Below are 24,477 nucleotides of genomic sequence, written 5' to 3'. Positions count from 1 at the left end.
ATTTTGATGTGCAGCCATATTATTTAAAATTTTAAAATTGAGCAATGGAGTGTATACTCTCAATATATTTATTTATAACTTTCAAATACACACTACTATAAATCCAGGTATCAAATAGAAGTAAAGCTTAATTCATCTCCAATATTTTTGGATAAAAAGAAATACAGAGAAGTTGTAATTGTTTCTCCTTGCACCTCCTGCCCTGGCCACTCCCCGGAACTGCTGAATTAGGCAGTGAATGGACCCACAAATGGGATATGTCTGAGTTCAGTAACGGTAATAATAATTGCTGCCACTTTTGGAGGATGCACAGGAGTGTGCCAGGCATAGTACCAAGCTTTTGTTAAAATGTTCCACTGAACTTTTGCGGGAGCACTGTGTGGTTGGCATTACTGATTCCCATTTTATTGTTGAAGAAAGCAAGGCTTGCAGACGCTGAGCTCTGTTCACGGTCGCCACAAGCAAGAAGCAGGGCAGAATCCAAGCTAGGTCTCTCGGACTTGAACCGTGTTTTAGTCGCTGTTTCAGGGCTCAACAGTAGACATCTGCCGAGTGCCTCCCTGGGCTAGGCACTGTGTTAAGCCCTGGACAGACACTTGGCAACAGCATGCAAACTCTACCTTCTAAAGCTGCCTTCTAACTGGGCTCTGACATCCTGCAAACCCCCTAGGTCTGACTGAAAAGGACTTGATAAGGACGAGTATATTTTATGAGACTTAAAGAAATCACTGCATGGAATTGGTTGGGGAATTTTTTTAAAAACCTTAACATATATAATTATGCAGCATTATAAAGCATTTGGAATTCTATTGGCTTTGTGTCTGCGAATTTTATTATCATTTATAGTGCTCTTTCAGTGGGAAATGCATTTTAAGTTTCAAACACTCAACTTATAAAGTAACTTTTCACAATCTTTTCAAGAGGCAAGAAAGTTATTATGGCATTTTGGAAAGATTTTCAACAAGAAGCATTGATGGAATTTTCACATACAGTACCGTGCTTTTGAATATTCTGGCTAACTGATTTTATTATATCAAAATACTCTAAGGTGAATGAATATAACCCTAGGAAAAGAAATCATTGTTCCAAATTTCCTTTATGAAATAAATAACTTAGAGCCTAATGGTATTCTTTGCTTTGCTGGAGTTTGCATTAGTATCCCTTGCTTACAAAGCCTTGGCCCTCCTCAAAATAAATATTTAGATGCTGAATGTATTTCTCTTAATCTCCACTATTATCACCTGATGGCAACTGACTTTGCATCCCTAAGTAGTAATGGCAAATGTCACCGAAGTTAATACTGAGTAAATGCCCGTGTTCGGAGACTGTATTTGTTCTTTTATACACTATTGACAAAACATGTTGCTTTGCAGTCTACAAGTCCTTTTCCATCTACAGTCTCTTTTTGAGTCTCACAATCATATTTGTAACTAATGTGGATTACCTATTATTATATAGTAAACTATGTCGCATGATTTTGTGGCTTAGAACTTGGCTGCATAGGGGTGCCTGGGTGGCTCAGTCGGTTAAGCGTCTGACTTCGGCTCAGGTCATGATCTCACAGTTTGTGAGTTCGAGCCCCATGTCGGGCTCTGTGCTGACAGCTCAGAGCCTGGAGCCTGCTTCAGATTCTGTGTCTCCCTCTCTCTCTGACCCTCCCCTGTTCATGCTCTGTCTCTCTCTGTCTCAAAAATAAGTAAGCATTAAAAAAAAATTTTTTTTAATTAAAAAAAAAAAAAAAGGAACTTGGCTGGGTAACATTGACTGGGGTCACTTGCTGGCATGTCCAAGCTAGTTTTACTCATGTGACTGTGCCTTGATGAGGACAGCTGGAAGGCTAGATTTAGCTGAACCCCTTAGCTGTTTTCTGTCTGTTGTCGGGTAGTTGGACTTTCTATATGGTGGCTCAGGGCTTCCAAAGTGAGTATTCCAGAAGATAGAAAACGGAAGCTTCCAGAAGAGCAAGGGCTAGGCTCGGAAATTGGAACAGTGTCACTTCTGCCGTATCCCATTCACCAAAGTAGTGGATAAATTCAAAGATAGTGAACTGGACTCCACCTCTCAATAGGAGAGGTGTCAAAAAGTGTGCGGCCATCTTTAACCTGCCACACCTAGATTTCAGGAGGTGTTGTTTGCATTCTCTAGCTGAGGAAACTAATACTCAGGCTAATGGAGTTGACTTGCCCAGAACAGCACACTTAGTAACGTGATTCTAAGACCGACATACATACATTGCTGGACACCGTACTGGACTCAAATAAATATTTTCTGAGGAACACAGTGTGTTAACATTGCTTCGTTTTTGCCTTTCTTCTTTCATTATTTTATTCTATTCTATTCTATTCTATTCTATTCTATTTTATTTTATTTTATTGTATAAGAGAGGCACAGACAGGGCAAGTGGGAGAGGGGCAGAAAGAGGGAGAGAGAATCCCAAGCAGGCTCCGTGCTGCCAGTGCAGAACCCGACGGGGGGCTTGAACCCACAAAACTGTGAGATCATGACCTGAGCCCAAACCAAGAGTTGGACGCTTAACTGATTGAGCCACCCAGGCGCCCCTGCTCATCCTCTTTTAAAAGTCACTGGAGAAGTCCAGGGTATCTAAGGGCCCAGATGGGCCTTATGTGTCTGTTTCTGATGCTACATGGTCCCACTGCCTCTGTTTTCCCATTTGACCTATTTCCTTTCTGAGGCAGGAATGAGGTGAGAGGCAAGAGGTAAAAGGTGGAAGGCTGTTTGTAAGAACTGGATAATTGTAGCAGTGCCAGATGATTCCCTTAATGCATGCTGCTGAGTTAACATTACTTTAAGTTCAGAGCAAGTAAAGGCTTAACCCGTGGAAGAAACACCATATATTTGAGGCGAATGGGGGTGGAAAACTAGTGAAACAATAAATAGCTGTGGGACAAAGAAATGCGCATGAGCAGTTTCATGGGCCAATATGCATCAGTCCTTTGGAATCTGGTTTTAAATTGAGGCTGTATTCAACAAAAGCCAGAGCGTGTCACAGCAGTCTTCCTGTATGGTACAAATGGCTTTTTGAAAAGGACCTTCTAGTACATGACATTTTCTCTATTGCTCAGATTTGGTCACAGGAAATTCTGGGGTTATCTCTGGCAGAAGGCACTTTGTCTTTACTAACAACTATGCTTCCACTTTCCTCTATGTCAAAATTTCACAAGAGGCTTCTTTTCTCTTCCAGTGAAGCAATGGCCAACTAACCTTGTTTTTTTATTATTATAGTATAGCCTATTGCTATAATTTAGAGTATTTATAATATTATATCTTAACTATATCATCTATTATTTATAATTATATTGCTGTAATAGCCTATTGCTATTGCTATTATAGCCTATTGCTATAAAACCCTTTAGATATTATCTGTATTAGATATTACATTATATCAGACATATAGATTGTATATAATATAGGTATTAAATTTATGCACCAAGTTTTTGCAAATACTTGTGTCTCTTCTCTTTCAAGGTGCTGGGACTGGTTTTATTCACTGCATGTAAACCTGCCTCATTTTTCACCAAACAGCAAAAGCACAGAAGAAATCCACAAGAGCACTTTGGAAATCTACATCATATGTGAGTAGGGAAAAATTCCTTTCCAAGTGCTTCTGAAGGTACCCATGCCTAACATCGCTTGTGCAGAGCCAGAACTTCAAAGTAACAGCAAAATTAAAGTTCAATCAAAACGTTGTTCACTCAGAACATTTTTGCTTTGTGGATATCAAGTACCGCATGTACTTGCAGTGGCTAGAATTTCCATAAAAGGAACAACAGGGGTGCTAGATCGCATTACCTAAAAGTGATGGTAGCTGTTATCACAAAGGGAAAAAAATTAAGGCAGAAGAAAGATGATATGAGTAGAGTTAGCTGCAAATGAAAAGCAGAGTGCTTGAGCCCTGTGGGGGGGGATTAGTGGGACCGAGAGCTGTGCCCATCTGATGTGTCCTTTTATTATCTCCTTTGTTCTCAATGTTTGAGGTTTGGGAAATTTCTGTGATTTCTGAAGTGCCGCCTAGCCTGCCTCTCTGGCAAAGGACAGAGTGGCTCAGCTTAATGCACTGGTTTCCAAAAGGGGATCTTTCACTCCTGGAGCTTTATAAGACAATTATCTGGGTGAAGGAAAAATATTAATTAGAATTACTATTTTATTCCGTAATATTTTAGTGCTTTACATTTCTACCTTGGGGGATGCCTGGGTGGCTCAGTTGGTTGAGTGTCCGACTTCGGCTTAGGTCACGGTCTCATTGTTTGTGGGTTTGAGCCCCACATCTGGCTCTGTGTTGACAGCTCAGAGCCTGGAGCCTGCTTCCGATTCTGTGTCTCCCTCTCTCTCTGCCCCTTCCCCACTCACGCTCTCTTATTCTATCTCTCTCTCTCTCAAAAATAAATAAAACATTTAAAAAATTTAAATTTCTACCTTGGGGTCATGCTTATAGCAATGCTACTGAAAGGAAGGTCCATCAATCGCAGCATTGACACCACCTGGGAATGTGTTAGAAGTACAAGTTCTTGGGGCACCTGGGTGGCTCAGTTGATTAAGCACCCAGTTCGGCTCAGGTCATGATCTCACAGTTTGTGGGTTTGAGCCCCATATCAGGCTCTCTGCTGTCAGAGCAGAACCAGCTTCAGATCCTCTATTTCCCTCTCTTTCTGCCCTTTGTCCACTCACTTGTGTGCTCTTTCTCTCTCAAAAATAAATAAACATTAAAAAAAAAAAAGGCAAAAATTCTTGGGTCACGTCTCAAACCCACAGGATGTCTGATGCTCTGGGGATGGGCCCTGAGGAGCTGTGCTTAAATAAGTTTTCCGGGTGATGCTGGTACTAACGTTGAAGAGCAAACTGTTTTCTAGTGTATATACTTTTTTCTTTAATGTTCATTTTATTTTTTATTTTTGAGAGAGAGAGAGAGAGAGAGACAGAGCATGAGTGGGACAGGGGCAGAGAAAGAGGAAGACAGAATCGAAGCAGGCTCCAAGCTCTGAGCTGTCAGCACAGAGCCTGACGTGGGGCTTGAACTCACAAACTTCGAGAGCATGACCTGGGCCGAAGTCAGACCCTTAAGCGACTGAGCCACCCAGGCGCTCCTCTAATGTATATACTTACAAATAAATACATATGGGAGACACAGTCTGAAGTTTTTCCCAATGGGATGTGCAGATACAGAAGTTTGAAGATGATGGTGTGGTAGAAATGCGTTGATTCAAGAACCACAAATCTCCTTTTGCCTTTTTTTTCCTACTTTGCCAATTGACCCTGAGGCGAGGAGGGTGAGTTAGCCTCTTTTACTTCCTGGGCGAGCTTAAGCAAGTTACTTGACCACCCTGGAAAATGAGGATAAAATGAGATGTCGCTCTGTCACGGGACTGTCATGGGTGTTACGTGCACTTGTGTAGACTACAAACACGGAGTGAGCCCTGAGCATAAACCAGATGCTTGGTTTGTCTTTTCCCCGATAGCTGTGGACCCCACCACACAACAACCTACGTTCTTCCGCCTGCTAGGGTACACCTATCGGTCCCCAAACCATCAGTATGTTATATGTATGGAAGCCCAAAAAATCCTTTACCTCTACAGACTGTAACCTGATATATTACACTTGGTTTAGCCTGACATTAAAGACAGGTGCAGAAGGCAGAGTCAGTTTATTCAACATATTCACCCCTTCCATGAGTGGCACCTGACTTTCCATTGAATTCCGAGCTGACACTGCTGTGTCAGTGATGCGGTGGGAGACTGACGGTAGCAGTTTAACATCATGCTGTGGTGAGGGACACCTGGTAAAACCACGACATCGCTGATGATCCTGATAGAGCAAGTCGCCTCTGCCTCAAGCCGTGCATACAGCCCGGCAGCCAGACGCAGCTGAATCAGTCAGTGGGACTGAATGAAAAGTGGCCGGCCAAAGCTTTTCCCTGAAAGACCTGAAGTACTCCCAACCCTGTGTACATAGGAATCACCCCTCGGAGAGCTAGTGAAACTGGCACATTTCTGGGCCTCACCCCCAGAGATTTTTAGTCTGTTGGTATGAAGTGGGCCTAGGACTTGTATTGTTAACAAGCTTCCCCCTTGCAGGCTTCACATTACAAGTGGTTCATGAAGGAGAGAGTTTATATTCCCTGAATCGCAGGTGTTTTCAAGCTGATACGCACTTTTAGAGCTCATTTAAGATTTCTTAACCTTTTTCCCTTCATGAAAGCCAACGCGATTGCCATCAAGATACACACATGGCACTCTCTTATTAATATTTTCACATTTGACAAAACCACAAATGTTGGTAAGGACTAACTATTAGCGACAGTAATTCACTGCAGACTGAGTCATTGAAAAGATTGTGTTTTACTTGATTCGCTGTGACTGAATTAAACACTGCCTCTCAAGAAAACTTATCAAAAGTATAAGGAAGAGAGAGCATAAGTGCTAACACAGGGATGACTTTGAATCCACTCACGTTTGTGAAACAATTCGTTAGTAATCTTGAGTAGTTCATGAGCAGTAGGTTTCCTGGTATACAAATCACAATGGAGACATTGTGGCAGAGCCTGTCATTGTCCCCTGATATTGGTTTTCCTGTGTCACATGGACACCCAGAAAAAAGGCTACATTTCCCAGCCTCTCTCACAGCTACGACGATCATGGCACAAGTTCTTGACGCCAAGATATAAAAGGAAGGAGTGTATGAGACTTCAGAAGGTGTCCTTAAAGGGGGTCATGCCCTTTTCTCCTTTCTGTGCCTGAAACGTGGAGAGGAAAGCTATGGCAGCCATCTTGGACCATGTGGTGGAAAGCATGTGTTAAGGGTGCCAAAGGAGAGAACCAGGTAGAAGGAGCCTGGGTCCATGAAGATGCCGGAGCTGTCATGAGATCCTTGGGCTGTCTGTGTGTAGACAATTATATTTCTATCTAACTTAAGCCACTGTTATTTCTGGATTTTTGTCACATGTTGCAACCCTCATGTTGAGGGCCTCTAATTTAGCCAACCCTCTTGGTTTTTGGATGAGAACACAGGTACTTGGGGAAGTGAGTGGCTCAGCTGAAATCACACAGCTAGTGAGGCACAGACCTGGGAATGGAATCTAGGTCTCTTGGGTTGGTCAGGGCCCTTTTTACCAACTCAGGCTTTCTCAAAGTCTCTGTTAGAAAGCAAGCTCTGGTATCTCTTTCTCTTCTGTAAGGACACTGATCCCATCACGGGGGCTCCACCCTCATGACCTCGTCTAAACCTAATTACCTTCCAAAAAAGCCCTACTTCCAAATGCATTGGGGGTTAGGGCCTCAACATATGGACTTTAGGGTGATATAAACATTCAGTCGGTAACAATTCCTCATGCCAGAACCTGATTCAGGGAGATTTGCGAAGACGTTTTATCCACAAAACAACCCTTTGCTAATGGGTTATTAAATAGCACACAGCTGACAACTGAATTACTGTGTTGGGAGATCAACCCAAGGGGTGTGGCCAGAACTCAAAATGAAAATGGTTACGGGATTTCAAGCTATATTATAAAGCTGTTCTCATCAAGACAGTATGGTACTGGCACAAAAACAGACACGTAAATCAGTGGAACAGAATAGAAAGCCCAGAAATTGGACCCATAACTATATGGTCAACTCATCTTGAGCAAAGCAGGAAAGAATGTCCAATGGAAAGAAGACAGTCTCTTCAACAACAGAGCTGGGAAAACTGGATAGCAACATGCAGAAGAATGAAAGTGGACCACTTTCTTATATGATACACAAAAATAAATTCAAAATGGATGAAAGACCTCAATGTGAAAGGAAACCATCAAAATCCTAGAGGAGAACACAGGCAGCAACTTCTTTGATCTAGGCAGGAGCAACTTCTTACTCGACATGTCACTGAAAGCAAACATGAACTGATGGTACTTCATCAAGATAAAAAGCTCTGCACAGCAAAGGAAACAATCAAAGTAATTAAAAGGCGGCCTATGGAATGGGAGAAGATATTTGCAGATGATGTATCTGATAAAGGGTTAGTATTCAAAATATATAAAGTACTTATAAAACTCAACACCCAAAAAACAAATAGCTCATAGAAATGGGCAGAAATAGAAATGGGCAGAAGACATGAATAGACATTTTTCCAAAGAAGACATCCAGTTGGCTACCAGACACATGAAAAGATGCTCAGCATGACTCATCATCAGGAAAATGCAAATCAAAACCACAATGAGATATCACCTCACACCTGTCCGAATGGCTAAAATTAACAACACAGGAAGCAATAGGTGTTGGAAGGAGAAAAGGGAACCCATTTGCGCTGTTGGTGGAAATGCAGGCTGGCACAGCCACTCTGGAAAACAGTACGGAGGTTCCTCAAAAAACTGAAAACAGAACTACTGTATGCTCCAGGAATTGGACTATTAGGTATTTACCCAAAGGGTACAAAAATACAGATGTAAAGGGGTACATGCACCCCAATGTTTATAGTAGCACTATCAGCAGTAGCCAAACTATGGAGAGAGCCCAAATGTCCATCGACTAATGAATGCATAAAGAAGATGTGGCATATATATATATATATATATATATGATGGAATATTACTCAGCTGTCAAAAGAATGATACCTTGTCATTTGCAATGATGTGGATAGAGCTAGAGTATATTATGCTAAGTGAAATCAATTAGAGAAAGACAAATACAATATAATTTCATGCATATGTAGAATTTAAGAAACAAAACAGATGAACATATGAGAAGTAGGGGGAGAGAAGAGAGGGAAAAAAATCACAAGAGACTCCTAACAATAGAGCACAAACTGAGGGTTGACAGAGGTAGGTGGGTGGAAGATGGGCTAGATGGGTGATGGGGAGTAAGGAGGACACTCTCTGTCCGCCATCTTTCCGTGCTGCCATAATGGTGTGCATGAATGTCCTGGCAGATGCTCTCAAGGGCATAAACAATGATGAAAAGACAGGCAAATGCCAGGTTCTTATTAGGCCATTCTCCAAAGTCATTGTCTGATTTCTGACTGTGATGATGAAGCATGGCTACATTGGTGAATTTGAAATCATCGATGATCACAGAGCTGGGAAAATTGTGAACTTCACAGGCAGGTTAAACAAGTGTGGAGTGATCAGCCCCAGGTTTGATGTACAACTCAAAGATCTAGAAAAATGGCAGAATAACCTGCTCCCATCCTGCCAGTTTGGTTTCGTTGTACTGACAACATCAGCTGGCATCATGGACCATGAAGAAGCAAGACGAAAACACACGGGAGGGAAAGTCCTGGGATTCTTTTTCTAGGGATGTAATACATTCATACTAATAAAATGCCTCACTGGAAAAAAAAAAGAAAAAGGAGAGCACTTGTGATGAGCATTGGGTGTTGTATGTAAGTGATGAATCACTGAATGCTACTCCTGAAACCAATATTGCACTGTATGTTAACTAAAATTTAAATAAAAACAAAACAAAATGAAATGGTTAAAAAGGGGATAAAAGTTAAGACTCATGGTGGATAGGTCTAGAAGTTTATGCCTTTGTGTAGAGGTTAGTAATGAAGAGACTGGAGGGAAAGAAATAAAGAAATAGAAGAAAAATGTCCAGGGCTGAAAAAGAGGAATCTTGATTGAATGTATCCTCTAAATCCTGAATGGGATGAAGGAGACTAAATCCACATTGAGAGACACGCTGGCAACATTTCAGGAACCACAGCCCTCGTTTCCACAGGATCTAGACACATTTCAAATTGCTGAAGACTGTGGGATTGTTATTGCTTCAGTAACTTAACTCTTGAAATAATTCTCTTATACTCTGTTCTCAAGGTGTAGAGAGTAAGCAGCCAATGGATGTGTCTTGATCGATGTGCCTCCGGAGGAAAATGCACAGAAACACTAAATTTAGATTCTAGGAATAGTATCACATAAAACAGAATGCAAATTAACAGTAAAGGAGATAAACAATAATTCATAGAAGAAAATAACAATTTCATATCTGTACCTGCTGTTGAAGCCCAACAAAAAGAACACCATGGACACCTGCTGCTTATACAAGCTGAGTTTACTGAAATTGTGAGCAAGGAAAAACATGAGCTGGATGGAATCTCAGTAGGGTCTCCGGAGAGGAAAATTAGGGAAGAGTACTTGCAGAGTTTGTAGGACTAGGGTTAGGTCAGGATCGACAGAATTTGTAAATCTGGCAGGTTGCTAGAACTGTCTGCGGTCTTTGGAACACAGAAATGAATCCACATGAAGTGACTGTTACTATAGTCTTATCTTGGGATATATGGGTCTGAATGAGCTAGTGTTAAAATAATTTGCGTTTAGATAGTTCATATTGCATATTATGATTTGGTACAGTTGATCTATTTTGCAAATCAAAAATACAGGTTTCTTGTTGTTTTTTTTGGTTTTTTTTTTTTTTTTTTTTTTTTTTTTTACCAATTGTGGTTTCCATTTCTTTTTTCACTGTAGTATTTAGGAAGCTGCTTGGATGGGCACTCAATGAATGGTTGAATGAATTAGTAAATTAACCACTAAAGGCGAATCTGGAACAGAGGTAATGGTCTTAAATGTCTACACACAAAAGCATATGGCAGGGCTGCTTAATACAAGTTCAGATTCTGGCGATACCCCCCAGATAGTTTGACTCAGTAAGTCTGGATTTGGGGTGAGGTGATTCTGATGCAATTGGTCCACAGTTTCCACTTTTGAGGAGCTAGCACAGTGGCAAGACAAAGTAGGCTTGAGATGTTAACAAGTGCAAGGAAATAAGACCTACAGGTATCTCTGAGATTGCTAAGATAGGATTGATAAGTGAACTAAGGTAATCAAGAATAGGTCCCCTTCAAAAGAAGCCAGCTGCTAGAAAAGGGAGCAGAATCAACCTGTATGTCTATAAGAACACACCTACCTGACAATCCACGCATCTCTAGGTGATACACAGTGGCAAGCACTTAGCTGAGAATTAAAGGGAAATAGAAGTGATAATGCTGGGGGGGGGGGGCCGGGGGGGGGGGGAGGAAGCGATATTGCTACAGTAGAGCACTTTAGATTACGGTGTCTTGACAGGTATGTTACTAGGCTATTTCATATTCATAATAAAAGATCTGGGTACCCGAGTGGCTCAGTCGGTTAAGCATCTAACTTCAGCTCAGGTCACGATCTCATGGTTTGTGAGCTCGAGGCCCGCATCAGGCTGCCTGCTGTCAGCACAGAGCCCACTTTGGATCCTCTGTCCCCCTCTCTCTCTCTGCCCCTCCCCTGCTCTCTCTCTCTCTCTCTCTCAAAAACAAGCAAACATTTAAAGACAATAATAAAAGGCCAAAATTTGAATGCTTTGTTGTTTTTTTGTTGAGGTATATAATAAAAGGCCTACATTTGAATGCATTAATATTTTTTTTAATTGAGGTAAATTAACAACAAATTAACCATTTTAGAATGAACAATTCAGGGGCAAGTTAGTGGCACAATGTTGTGCAACCACCACCTCTGCCTAATTCAAAACATTTTCATCATCCCTCAATAAAACTCTTTCCCATTAAGCAGTTACTCTCTCCTCTCTCCTACCCCCAGCTCCTGACAACTGCTGATCTAGTCTGTCTCTACAGACCGACCCATTCTGGATGTTTCACATAAAACAAAATCACACAACATGTGACCTTTTGTGTATGGCTTCTTTCATGTAGCACATGTTTCCAAGTTTCTAAGTTTCATCCACATTGTGGATGGATCAGTTCTTCAGTTTTATGGCTAATACCCCATTGTATGCATACACCACAAATTAATTTATTCACTCATCTATCCATGGATATTTGGGTTGTTCGCACCTTTTTGTTATTATAAATAGTGCTGCCTGTTCATGTGCATGTATTTGTTTGTGTAGCTGTTTTCAATTGTTTAGGGTACACCTACCTACGAACAGAATTGCTGGGTCATATGGTGATTCTGTTTACCTTTTGGGGAACTGCCAAACTATTTTCCCCAGTGGCTGAAACATTTTACATCCCCTCCAGAAATGGAATGGTTGCAATTTCTCCACATCCTTGTCCACACTTGGTCTGCCTTTCTTTTTCTTTCTTTCTTTCTTCCTTCCTTTCTTTCTTTCTTTCTTTCTTTCTTTCTCTCTCTCTTTCTTTCTTTCCTTTCTTTCTTTCTTTCTTTCTTTCTTTCTTTCTTTCATTTATTTATTTTGAGAGAGAGAGAGAGAGTGCACAGCAGGGACAGAAAGGGAGAGAGAGAGAGAGAGTCCCAAGCAGGCTCTGAACTGACAGTTCTATGCAGGCCTTGAACTCACGAACCATGCATGAGATCATGACCTGAGCTGAAATAAAGAGTCAGACGCTCAACCAGCTGAGCCACCCAGGGGCCCCTAAAAAAAATAGAAAGAAAGAAAGTCTCCCCAGCCACACTGACCTTGCTGTTCATCAATGTGATTGGGATACTCCTGCCTCAGGGCCTTTGCACTTACTGTTTCCTCTGCCTAGAGCACTCTTATCCCAGATCTCCCCAGGGCTTGTACCCTCATCTGCTGTAGGTCTCTTCATGTGTAATCTTCTTTACCTTCAATAATACTCTAGTTACAATTGCAGCCTCCGCCCACTCTCCAGACCTCCCTCTCCCCCATTCTGCTTTAGAATTTGCTTTAGCAACACTGAAAACATTATGTTTATTTATATATAAACATCTCCCAATAGAGTGCAAGCTCAATGAGGGCATGGATTTTTTTTTTAACATTGAGATATAATTCACATGCCACACAATTTACCTACAAAGTATACAATTTGGGGGTGCCTGGGTGGCTCAGTCAGTTAGGCATCTGATTTCAGCTCAGGTCATGGTCTTGCAGTTCATGGGCTCTGTGCAGACAGCTCAGAGCCTGGAGCCTGCTTCAGATTCTCTGTCTCCTTCTCTCTCTATCCCTCCCCCCCTGCTCACACTCTGTCTCTCTCTCTCAATAATAAATAAACATTAATAAAAGGTACACAAATGCATTTTAGTATAATCACAGATTTGTCTAACCATCATTCCAATTTTAGAATATTTTTCATTCATTTCTCCTCGCAAAATACATGCCCATTAGCAGTCACTTTCTTTCACGCCATCCGCCACTCCCTCCACCGGCCATAGGCAGTGACTAATTTACTTTTTGTCTCTATAAATTTGCCTATTCTAGACATTTCATAAAATTGGAGTTATGCAATACATGGTCTTTTGTGACTGGCTTCTTTTGCTTAGCATGTTTCCAAGGTCAATACTATAGAGTATCTGTACTTCATTCCTTTTCATGGCTCACTAGTATTCCATTGTATAGATATTCACATTTTATTTATCCATTCATCAGTTAATGGATATGAATAATGCTGCCATGAACATTTGTATATAAGTTTTTGTGTGTATATATGTTTTCATATTTCTTGGGTATATAACTAGGAGAGGAATTACTGGGTTATAGAGTAATTCTCTGCTTAACCTTTAAAGAACTGCCAAACTATTTTCCAAACAGCTGTAAGTTTTACATTCTCACTAGCAATGTAATTTCTTCAACACTTGTTCTCTAGCCCTTTTGCCAAGACTTGTTATTATCTGTCTTTTTCATATAGTCATCCTAGTAAATGTTAAATGTCTTCATTGAGGTTTTGATCTGTATTTCCCTAATAGCTAAGATGCTGGGCACATTTTCATGTTCTTATTGGGTATTTGTGTATCTTCCTTGGAGAAATGTTTATTCAGATCTTTTGCTCTTTTTTGATTGGGTTACGTATCTTTTTTTTAAGGTTTTTATTTAAATTCCAGTTGGTTAATATACAGTGTAATTAGCTTCAGGTGTAGAATATAGTGATTCAACACTTCCATCAACACGTCACCCTGTGCTCATTATGACAAGTGCCCCCCTTAATCCCCATAACCTATTTCACCCACCCCGCCCCACCTCCCCTCTGATAACCACCAGTTTGTGCTCTGTAATTAAGAGTCTGTTTCTTGGTTTGCCTCCCTCTCCCTCTCTCTCTTTCTTTTTTTCTTTGTTCATTTATTTTGTTTCTTAAATTCCACATAGGAGTGAAATTGTATGGTATTTGTCTTTCTCTGACTTTTTTCACTTAGCATAATACACTCTAGCTCCATTTCTGTCATCACAAATGGCAAGATTTTATTCTTTTTTATGGCTGAGTAATATTCCATTATATATATATGTATATATATATATATATATATACATATATATATATATATATATATATATATATATATATACATATATATATACACCACATCTTCTTTATCCATTCTTCAGTCAATGGACACTTGGGCTGTTTCCATAATTTGGCTGTTGTAGATAATGCTGCTGTAAACATTGAGTCATGTATTCCTTTCAATTAGTATTTTTATATTCTTTGGGAAAATACCTAGTAGTGCAATTGCTGTGTTAGAGGGTAGTTCTATTCTTAACTTTTTGAGGAACCTCCATACTGTTTTCCAGAGCGGCTGCACCAGTTTGCATTCCCACCAGCGGTGCAAGAGGGTTCCCCTTTCTCCGCATCCTCGCCAACACCTGTTCTTTCTTGTGTTGTTAATTTAAGCCGTTTGACAGGTGTGAGGTGGTATCTCATTGTGGTTTTGATTTGTATTTCCCTGATGATGAGTGATGTTGAGCATCTTTGCATATGTCAGTTGGCCATCTGGATGTCTTCTTTGGCAAAGTGCCTATTCATGTCTTCTGTCCATTTCTTCACTGGATTATTTGTTTTTTGGGTGTTGAGTTTGATAAGGTCTTTATATATTTTGGATATCAGATATGTCATTTGCAAATATATTCTCTCATTCTGTATGTTGCCTTTTATTTTTGTTGATTTGTTCCTTGGCTGTGCAGAAGTTTTTTAATTTGATGAAGTCCCAATAGTTTATTTTTACTTTTGTTTCCCTTGCTTTAGGGTATTTATTTATTTATTATTTATTTTGAGAGAGAGAGAGAAAGTGTGAGTGGGGGAGGGACAGAGACAGAGGGGGAGAGAATCTTAAGCAGTCTCCGCATTGTCAGTACACAGCCTGATGTGGGGCTTGAACTCAAGAACCATAAGATCATGACCTGAGCCAACGTCAGACACTTAACCCACTGATCCACCCAAGTGCCCCCTCAGGACACGTATTTAGTAGGAATTTGCTATAGCCAATGTCAAAGAGGTTATTGCCTGTGTTCTCCTCTAGGGTTTTTACGGTCTCAGGTCTCACATTTAGGTCTTTAATCCATTTGAATTTATTTTTGTGTTTGGTGTACAAAAGTGATCCTGTTTCATTTGCATTCTGCTGTCCAGTTTTCCCAATACCATTTGTTAAACAGACTCTTTCCCCGTTGGGTATTCTCTCCTGCTTTGTTGAAGATCAATTGACCATATAGCTGTGGGTTCATTTCTGGGTTTTCTATTCTGTTCTATTGATATATGTATCTATTTTTGTGCTGGCACCATACTGTTTTGATCACTACAGCTTTGTAATGTAAGCTGAAGTCTGGAATTGTGATGCCTTCAGCTTTGCTCTTCTTTTTCAAGGTTGCTTTGGCTCTTTGGGGTCTTTGGTGGTTCCATACACATTTTAGGATTGTTTGTTTCAGCTCTGTGAAAAATGCTATTGGAATTGCATTAATGCTGTAAGGATTGCATTAAATGTGTAGATTGCTTTGGGTTGTACAGACATTTTAACAATATTTGTTCTCCCAGTCCATGAGCATGGAATGTTTCTCCATTTCTATGTGTCTTCTTCAATTTCTTTCATCAGTATTTTATAGTTTTCAGAGTACAGGTAATCTTTTTAAAGGTATGAGAGTTCTTTATGTTGGCTAGATACAAGTCCCTTACTAGATAAATAATTTGAAAATATTTTCTCCCATTCTGTGGATTGTCTTTTTATTTTCATGATGGTGTCCTTAGTAGCACAAAAGTTTTTGGCTTTGATGAAGTCCAATTTATCTGTATTTTTCTTTTGTTGCTTGTGCTATTGGTGTCTTATCTAAGAAAGCATTGTCTAATTCAAGTTCACAATGATTTATGCCTATGTTTTCTTATAAGAGTTCTATAGTTTTATCTCTTCCATTTAGGCCCATGATTCATTTTGAGCTCATTACTGTATATGGTATGAGGGAGCAGTCCAAGTTAATCCTTTTGCCTGTGGACACCCAGCACCACTGTTGAAAAGACTATCCTTTCTCCATTGAATTGTCTTGGCACCCTTATTGAAAATCACTTAAATATTAATGCTCAGAATTTTAATTTATGCACTCTCAATTCTATTCTATTGATCTATATGTCTATCACTATGTCCGTACCACATCGTCTTGACTACTGTAGCTTTGTAGTAAGTTTTGAAATTGGGAAGTGTGGGGGCGCCTGGGTGGCGCAGTCGGTTAAGCGTCCGACTTCAGCCAGGTCACGATCCGACTTCAGCCAGGTCACGATCTCGCAGTCCGTGAGTTCGAGCCCCGCATCAGGCTCTGGGCTGATGGCTCAGAGCCTGGAGCCTGTTTCCGATTCTGTGTCTCCCTCTCTCTCTGCCCCTCCCCCGTTCATGCTCTGTCTCTGTCCCAAAAATAAATAAACGTTGAAATTGGGAAGTGTGTATCATCCAACCTTATTCATATTTTTCAAGATTGCTTTGGCTATTTGAGGTCCCTTGAATAGCCGAACATGAATTTTTATGTTTTGTTAATCGCTGTAACCCCAGAGTTCGGCACAGTCCTGGCACATAGTAAATGCTAAACAAGTATTATTTAAATAAATACATAAATCCTCATAAAATTACAACAATAATAATTATGAAGTAGACATTTCTGGAAAAAAAAAAAAAAGCCCTGCTTAGCATTCCTTCCCTCTATTCTTCTGGAAAGAACACTCACACTATCTTAGAAAACTACCCCTTACTAACTTCATGTTGTTCTTTTGGGGCTTCATATCATAGTATCCAATACCCCTGGCCTCAGAAGACAGTTTATGATTCAGGGCTGGCCAATTCCATTCCATTTCCTGTCATACTGATAGGCTTTGGTATGATCATGTGAGTCAGGCCCTGCCAATCAGAGTTCTGTCCTAAGATCACACGTTTTGAGAAGTGACCCCAACTGTAAAAGAATGCACCCTACCAAGTTGAGAACCATGGGAAGAGTGTCCTGTTGAGTTCTAGTTCCCGGATCCAGTGGCCCCTGAGGCTGGACTATCTCTGCTAAGCTTGGCAGGATTCTCAATTGTATACAATGCAACGACTCTGGTTAAATTACACAGATGAGGAATTCATGGGAAGGCTTTGGGAAGCTCACAGAATGCATGGGAAGTTTGAAAAACCTAGCTGAAGCGAGAGCCAAGGAGGGTAGAGCATGATTTAGATCCTGCCGTAGAAGTTTTGTGCTTTGGACTTCCGGCTTGTGTTAGACCCTGCTACTCTTGAATTCTCTGCCCCTGGACGCTCAACCTTCCTGCAGTCAAGAAACCATCTCTAATTCACTCTTGGACCTCTGCACCATTTTCTTAAGAGGTGAAGTCCTGGATAGGAGCCTCTACTTTTCATATGTGGCCCTAGGCCAGCCACCAGGGCCCTCCTCTCAGTGCCAGGACCAGCATTCAGTAAATAAATTTGCTTCTATTATTACACTTGCTTTGCCTTTTTTTGATTACCTGAGCCAAAAAATTCCCCTCTCCACCCTGTTTTTTTTTTTGGTCTTGGCTACATTGATTGAATTTCTGTCATTTACAACAAAAGAAATCTGATTAAAGGAAATAAAAATAATAGTAACAGCCACGATTTATGGTATGTTAGCAGGTAAATACTTTACATACTGTTGCATTAGTTTCCTATGGCTGCTGTAACAAAATGCCATAAATGCAGTGGTTTAAAACACACATACTTATTATAGTTCTTGAATCAGAAGTACAAAATGAGTCTCATGGGGCTGTAAAGTCAGGGTGTTGTCAGGCTGTGTTCCTCCTGGAAGGAATTCACTTATTTGCCTTTTCTAGCTTCTAAAAGACGCCAGGATTCCTTGGCCCTTCCCAGCAGCTGCTTCGCTCCAACCTCATCACATCTCCTTCTCTGACCCTGACCCTCCTGCCTCTCTCTTTCACTTGTAAGGATCCTTGTGATTACAGAGGGCCCACTGGGAGAATCCAGGATACTCTCCCCATCTCAGACTTCTTAATCATACGTACAAAGTCCCTTTTGCCATGTTAAGTAACATATTCACAGGTTTCCCGGATGAGGGTGTGGACACGTTTGGGGTGCCATTACTCTGTCTACCACACGTCTCATCTGTTTGAGTCCTCACAACAGTTCTGTCATGCTCATTTCGAAAATAAAGGAATATTGCACAGAGAGTTCAAATAATGTGTCCCATGTTGAGCCGAAGAGCCAATGTTCAAGCCTTGGCTGCCTTTCCGAAGTCTGGGTGCGTTATGTTTTCGTAACCCTTCTACCTGGCTTCAATAGCCTTGTTGGCGTGGGAGTTGTGGTGAAGGAAGTATGGAAAGGATCTGACGGATGCATCATCTTTGTGTTTCCCTTCGTGTCTGATGGATTGAGAAAAGAATGGCAGAGTCTCTCGGATCTTGAGATACAGGGAAGAAAAGGAACCTAATTCTATGAATCTTATTTCCAAATGTTGGCTTATTCAGCAGCCTCCATAGGACAGCCTGCATCTCAAGCCAATAGAGCTTGGCTTATTAAAAGGGGACTCGAGTCTCACAAAACCTCAAATACCAGCTCCTTTAACAAAGCTAATAGCCACAGTGGCATGAGATATTGCATGCAGCTGAAATTCTTCAGGCCCTGGAATTAAAGGGGAAGGATATACCCAAAAGAAGGACTGTCCTTAATTTGGGAATAATACAAAGACCAGTGGGAAAGCGGACTGTTCTCGGCTGACAAAACGACAGAGGATTTCAAGTTGCCTGACACCCCTAAACAGGGTGTTAGGCATATTTATTTTATTTATTTTTTTTTTTAATTTTTTTTTCAACGTTTATTTATTTTTGGGACAGAGAGAGACAGAGCATGAACGGGGGAGGGGCAGAGAGAGAGGGAGACACAGAATCGGAAACAGGCTCCAGGCTCTGAGCCATCAGCCCAGAGCCTGACGCGGGGCTCGAACTCACGGACCCCGAGATCGTGACCTGGCTGAAGTCGGCCGCTTAACCGACTGCGCCACCCAGGCGCCCCTGTTAGGCATATTTAACATCCAGCTATGTCAGATCTAGAAAATGCTTCACCTGAAAGGCAGCCCACTAGCACTCAGCATGCAGAGACAGAATAAAAGCTGCTGACTCTTGCTTATGAAATCAATCCCACCAGCCCTCCACAGCCAAATTCTAGACAAACCAGAGCCATCTATTAACATAAGCATAAGTTGGAGTCTGCATACACTCAGGCCCAGTAGAAATCACAGGCGAACTGGTGGCAACGAGAGACACGCAGAAAAGCTACTCTGTATTCTAATACTCACTTCATCCAGTCCCAGTGGACAGAATGACCGCCAGTAAGAGTGACTCAAGTCTTGATGTTATACTGAGTTTCCATTACATGCTGGAGACAATACTGGATCATCAAAGACAGAGTTCCTGCTCTGAAGATGAGGCAGTCTTAGAGAGTAGAGGTTTCTGACGTGGAGGGATGGGGGCGTGGCCAAGGGAGGAGACCCAACAGTCTTGGGAGGAGGGAGAGCTGGACCAGCTTTGCTCTATGAGCTGGGACTCTCCAGTTGCACGTGACAGAAACTAAATTTGAACTGTAAATAGAAAATGTGATGTTGTGAGAGCAAGGCCCTGGAAAGGCGAGGCATCAGCCAAGCCTCAGAAGTGACCGGAACTAGGAACTAGATAGCCATCATGACGAAGTCACTGCAAGGGCTGTCCCCTGTGTCTGGAAAGCTCTTCCTTTCCACTTAGTTTATTTACTACCCATCATTCATGTGTCTCCAGTTGCCTCCTCGGGGCAACCTGCCCTCTTTCCACTCATTTCTCTTACTGAATCACACCCAGAGTCCTGGCTGGCCTCTTTGAGCCTCTGGGATGAACTAGAAAATGATGACCCTTTTGGGTGGACAGTGCCTAGTGTGTCAAGAAAAGTACCCTTTCCTCTGAGCAAACACAGCTTCACACCAAGCCCCATGGGTTGGTGAGCAGGCTGTTTAAGTGGTATTCCAGCTCCCTGCCCCCATGGCTGTGCTCCATTGTGCAGTGCACAAACTGTATACCTGTACAGAGTAGCTGAGCCAGTTCCCCTATTGTAAGCTCTTGAGGGGCACCTGGGTGGCTCAGTCGGTTAAGCTTCGGACCCTTGATTTCAGCTCACGGCTCATGGGTTGCAGCCCTGCATCAGGCTCTATGCTGTCAGCACTTGACTTCTGCTTGGGATTCTCTCTCCCTCCCTCTCTCTCTGTCCCTCTCCCATTCACTCTCTCTAAATGAATAAACTTAAAAACAACAACTGTGTACCTTTTCTCCTTATTACTTGTTAAAATAGCAATTTTAGGAAGGCCTGGGTGGCTTAGTTGGCCAAGCATCCGACTCTTGATTTTGGCTCAGGTTGTGATCTCAGGGCTGTGAGATGGAATCCCGTATCAGCCTCCACGCTGAGAATGGAGCCTGCTTAAGATTCTCTCTCCCTGTACCGCACGTGCTCTCTCTCTCTCTAAAAAAACAAAAACAAAAACAAAAACAAAAAAATTTTACATTGCTTGCATGATTATTTAAGGTATGCCTCCTTTGAAATCTCATAAGCTCCATGAGGGCAGCAATTGGGTCTGTTTTTGCTCAACGTGTAATTTCTAGAGCCCTGCCGTGTCCGGCACATGGAAGGCCATTGATATTGGTCATTTCATAAATAAATGAATGAGCTAGCAAGAGATCATGTGCTCACTGGGAGTGGGAGGCATGCTGATTGGCTATCATAACTCTGTTTGATGAATGGTGGGGTGAGTAGTTCCCCAAAAGAAGCAAAAGAGGGGCAGGCCGGGCAGGAAAGCGTCCAAGTGTCCCCACCCAGCCATTGGCCTGCCTTGGGCAGTGTCTGACCAGTCACTTCTGCGTCTGTGCTTCCTCACCTGTGAGATGAGGGACTGTGCCCAGCTCATCTCTGAGATTGTCCTGCCCAACGTTCTGTTCCCTTTTGTTCTGGTTCCGTTCACTCCTGCCAAGTTCCATTCTAGTGCTGAAGGTACTAAGTGGAAAAAGACATGACTGTGGGCAGCCTCAGTCAAGGAAGGCTTAATGGAGGTGAGCCTGTGCTGAGTGGGAAAGGCTGGGGAGGAGCTGTAAAGGAGAGACAGATGTGGGCAGATCTGGGGTGGGAGGCTGGCTGTGGGAGGTATGTTATCGGTGTTTGTTGGGAGTCTTTTTTTTTTTTTTTTTCAAATGTAAATATCTTTGCAAGGGGTACTATCTTGACACATCTATGTTTCCCCTGAACTAGCTTATCCGAGAACAGCAAGCCAGTCATGCACAAGGAGCTGAGGGAATGAGACATTGGACAGGTAAGTTTTAATCATCAAAATAGGTCCCGAATACAAGCGCCTCTAGGGTGTGTGAAGCAGGCTGGTCGCCCTGGGGTCTACACGGTTCCCTTGTGTCTTGGGCTCCAATAGTGGCAGAGTGACTCAGAGACAGGGAAGAAAGAAGTGTCTCCATTGCCTGATGCAAAAACCAGCAGGAGGAATGGGCCCTAACCCCCTTCCTGAGACCGCAGAGTGCAATAACCTCTCAGGACCGGCCTATTCTCCTTCCACTTCTTCAGGCAACCCCTCTGTGTCTGCCCTCCAGGATGTTGTTTAAACTCAAGTCTGGCTTCTTCAATCTTGCTCCTATCAGGGAACAAAGAGGTTTCTCCTTACTCACTAAGGGCAGACCTCATCCTGAAAATGGGCACCCTCTGTCCTGGAGGGCCGGCCACCAGGCACCACAACGGGGCCCTGGACTGCTGGAAGGGGAGCCGGAAAAGGGAGAGAAGGCTCAGGAAGGTCAAGAGGGAGGCAGGGGCAAGAGGCTCAGTTTTGACCCACGCGCACTGGCAACCCTTTAAAGTCAAATTGCCCGTAACGATGTTCTGCTACTTTTGGCCCTACTCTTACAGACCCCAACATGTAGTCCTGTTACCAGGTCCCCAAATAGGTCTAACAAGGAAGAGAATAAGGACACCTGGGTGCCTCAGTCAGTTAAGCGTCTGACTTCGGCTCAGGTCATGATCTCACAGCCCACGAGTTCGAGCCCTGCGTCTGGCTCTGTGCTGACAGCTCCGAGCCTGGAGTCTGATTTGGATTCTGCGTCCTCATTTCTCTCTCTGCCCCTCCCAAGCTCGCTCTCTCTATCGCTCTCAAAAATAAGTAAATATTAGAAAAAATAAAAAAAAAAACCAAAAACAAGGAAGAGAATAAATTTCCATACCCTGGAACTGGGAAAACCATGTTTCATGTTGCCACTGATGATGGGCAGTGAGAACACAGGACATTTGCCCCAGCCCCCTAGAGCTATGCTAGGTGTGACTGCCTACTGTTGCTGGAAACATAGGTACAGCCTCCGCAACAGAGGACTTTGGGCTGTGTGTTGGGGGAGGGGTGGAGAGGGTGGGCACACAGCCATCTGTACCATGCTATGCAAAGAAGCAATATAGCAAAGTGATTGAAAATACGGATCTGGAGCCAGTCTGCTCGGGTTTAATTTCTCCCAGTTCAGCCATTTACTAGCTGTATGACTTTGGGGAAGTTCCTTCACCTATCTGTGCCTTAGTTGCCTCACCTGTAAAATGAGTCTAACGAAGGTTTGTACTTCTTGGGATTGTCGAGAGGATTACATGGGTTGACAGGAACACTAGAACAGTGCCTGGTGCCAAGTGAGTGGTGCTTAAGTGTTTGCCAATACAGTATTTATATCCGCCGGTCTATCATCTGCGAATCTGAAATGTGTCCCAAAGCTATAGTTATAAATTTGAATGGGGGTTTAGAACAGACTATGGTGGTGGTGTTAGAGCTTTGAAGCCAGAATACGTGATTGGGAGGTGGAGGGATGCAGAATGAAACGGAGCAGTGGCAGGGGTTCAAGGTCAGACTTCCCCAGTAAATTGACCAGACTGTGGGGGTGGGGCAGGGCAGCTGGGAGGCCCGGGGCGCAGTGGGGCTGATCAGGGCCTGGGGTCAGGGAATGGATGAGAGGGTGAAACAATTAGATGAGAGGGAAGGCAAAAGGTCCCCTGTGCGCTGGGAGGACCCCGAGTCCCAGTGTGGGTGGCTGCAGAAAAAGCAGTTTTGACTGCAACCCCGTTTGGAACTGGAGGGGAGCAAAATTTAGAAACAGAAATCTTGGGCACCTCCTCTTGCTCTTTGTCCAATAGTCCAATATCCCCATACCGTCTTGAAAATGCTGCCCCCTGTCCCGAGCCAAGCCTTCCCTTCTCTCCCACGACTCCACAGCCTGAAACTGTTCAGGTCCCCCTACTTGAGTGCAGGCCCAGAGGTCAGCCAGACTCGGGAGGGTAGTGTGGAACTCCTCTCTCATCAACAAATTACTCATAGCCACTGACTAATCCCTAAAGTGCCTGGGTTTTAAAAAGGAAATATAAACTCAAATGAATGTCTAATCTAGGAATTCTTAATTTAGGGGGTGATGGGGTGGGCATAGGTGGGTTTCAGGCCTTTGACAGAGTCATCATTTTCAATGCTTCCTAAAGGGGTCTGTGACTCCCAAAATGTTGGGGGCATTTGCTTTAACCTACTTGGACGAAGGCAGTGTAACAAAGTGAAGTGTAATAAGCATTCAAGTTAGTTGGAAGAAAATATTTTTCAATTGGGTAAATTAACGATTTGTACGTGTGTGTATGTGTGCCTGTGTGTGTGTGTGTGTGTGTGTGTGTGTGTACATGCACGCCTCCAAATTCTTTTTCTATTTTGGAACCACAGATATTTTTCTTAAATACTTGGATTCATTGCTTTCTTCCCACAACATGGCTTCTGTTGTTGGGGGGTTCTTCTTGGGGGGGTTCGGGTATGAGTGTCAGGAGACTTGCAGTAGCTGAGGAAGATGTAACCGGGTTATAGGAGCTGGAATCTGCTTAGTCACAGGTGTTTTGACACCCTACATCCTCTTCCTTTCTAGAACAGGAAGTTCTTACTTCCATAACATGTTATCACCAAGGAAGTGAGCATATATTTTCCTCAGCTCCTGTCTTCCTCTTCCCTCCCCCACTTCCTACTGCTGCCTGCCGGCTCCATCCACTCTCCCAGAATGCTCCACTTTGCCATAATGAGATGCTCGGCAGCCACCGACGTCTGGAGATGGATGGGGCCTCCTGTACTGCCCTGAGAGGGATGTTAAAAAGACATTGTATTCATGGAAGCAGGCTAGAAAAGGCGAGGAGAAACGAAGAGCCTGACAGCACAGAAGCCATTGTACAAGTAAAATGGTTATTCTTTCTGCCCAAACCCTGCTAGCTGGAGTAACTGAAGCAATGCTATATTCATGAAAGTCACTATAAACGT

At 42.6% G+C, this 24,477-nt stretch overlaps 1 protein-coding gene and 1 pseudogene across 1 annotated transcript in view; both read left to right on the top strand.

Moving 5' to 3' along the window:
* Nucleotides 1–8,873: 8,873 nt before the first annotated feature.
* On the top strand, nucleotides 8,874–9,330 carry LOC123583498 (annotated as a pseudogene).
* Nucleotides 9,331–21,148: 11,818 nt separating this feature from the next.
* Nucleotides 21,149–24,477, top strand: part of DCUN1D4 (defective in cullin neddylation 1 domain containing 4) — an 86,350-nt gene continuing 83,021 nt past the window's right edge. The window contains exons 1-2 of the mRNA XM_045474094.1: nucleotides 21,149–21,226; nucleotides 21,423–21,483. Coding sequence (XP_045330050.1) covers nucleotides 21,221–21,226; nucleotides 21,423–21,483 — 67 coding nt within the window. The 5' untranslated portion in view covers nucleotides 21,149–21,220. The remainder of the gene's footprint in view (nucleotides 21,227–21,422; nucleotides 21,484–24,477) is intronic.

Source organism: Leopardus geoffroyi, chromosome B1 (genome assembly GCF_018350155.1).
Source record: "Leopardus geoffroyi isolate Oge1 chromosome B1, O.geoffroyi_Oge1_pat1.0, whole genome shotgun sequence".
Classification (NCBI taxonomy): domain Eukaryota; kingdom Metazoa; phylum Chordata; class Mammalia; order Carnivora; family Felidae; genus Leopardus; species Leopardus geoffroyi.
This window is presented reverse-complemented; position numbering and strand designations above follow the sequence as displayed.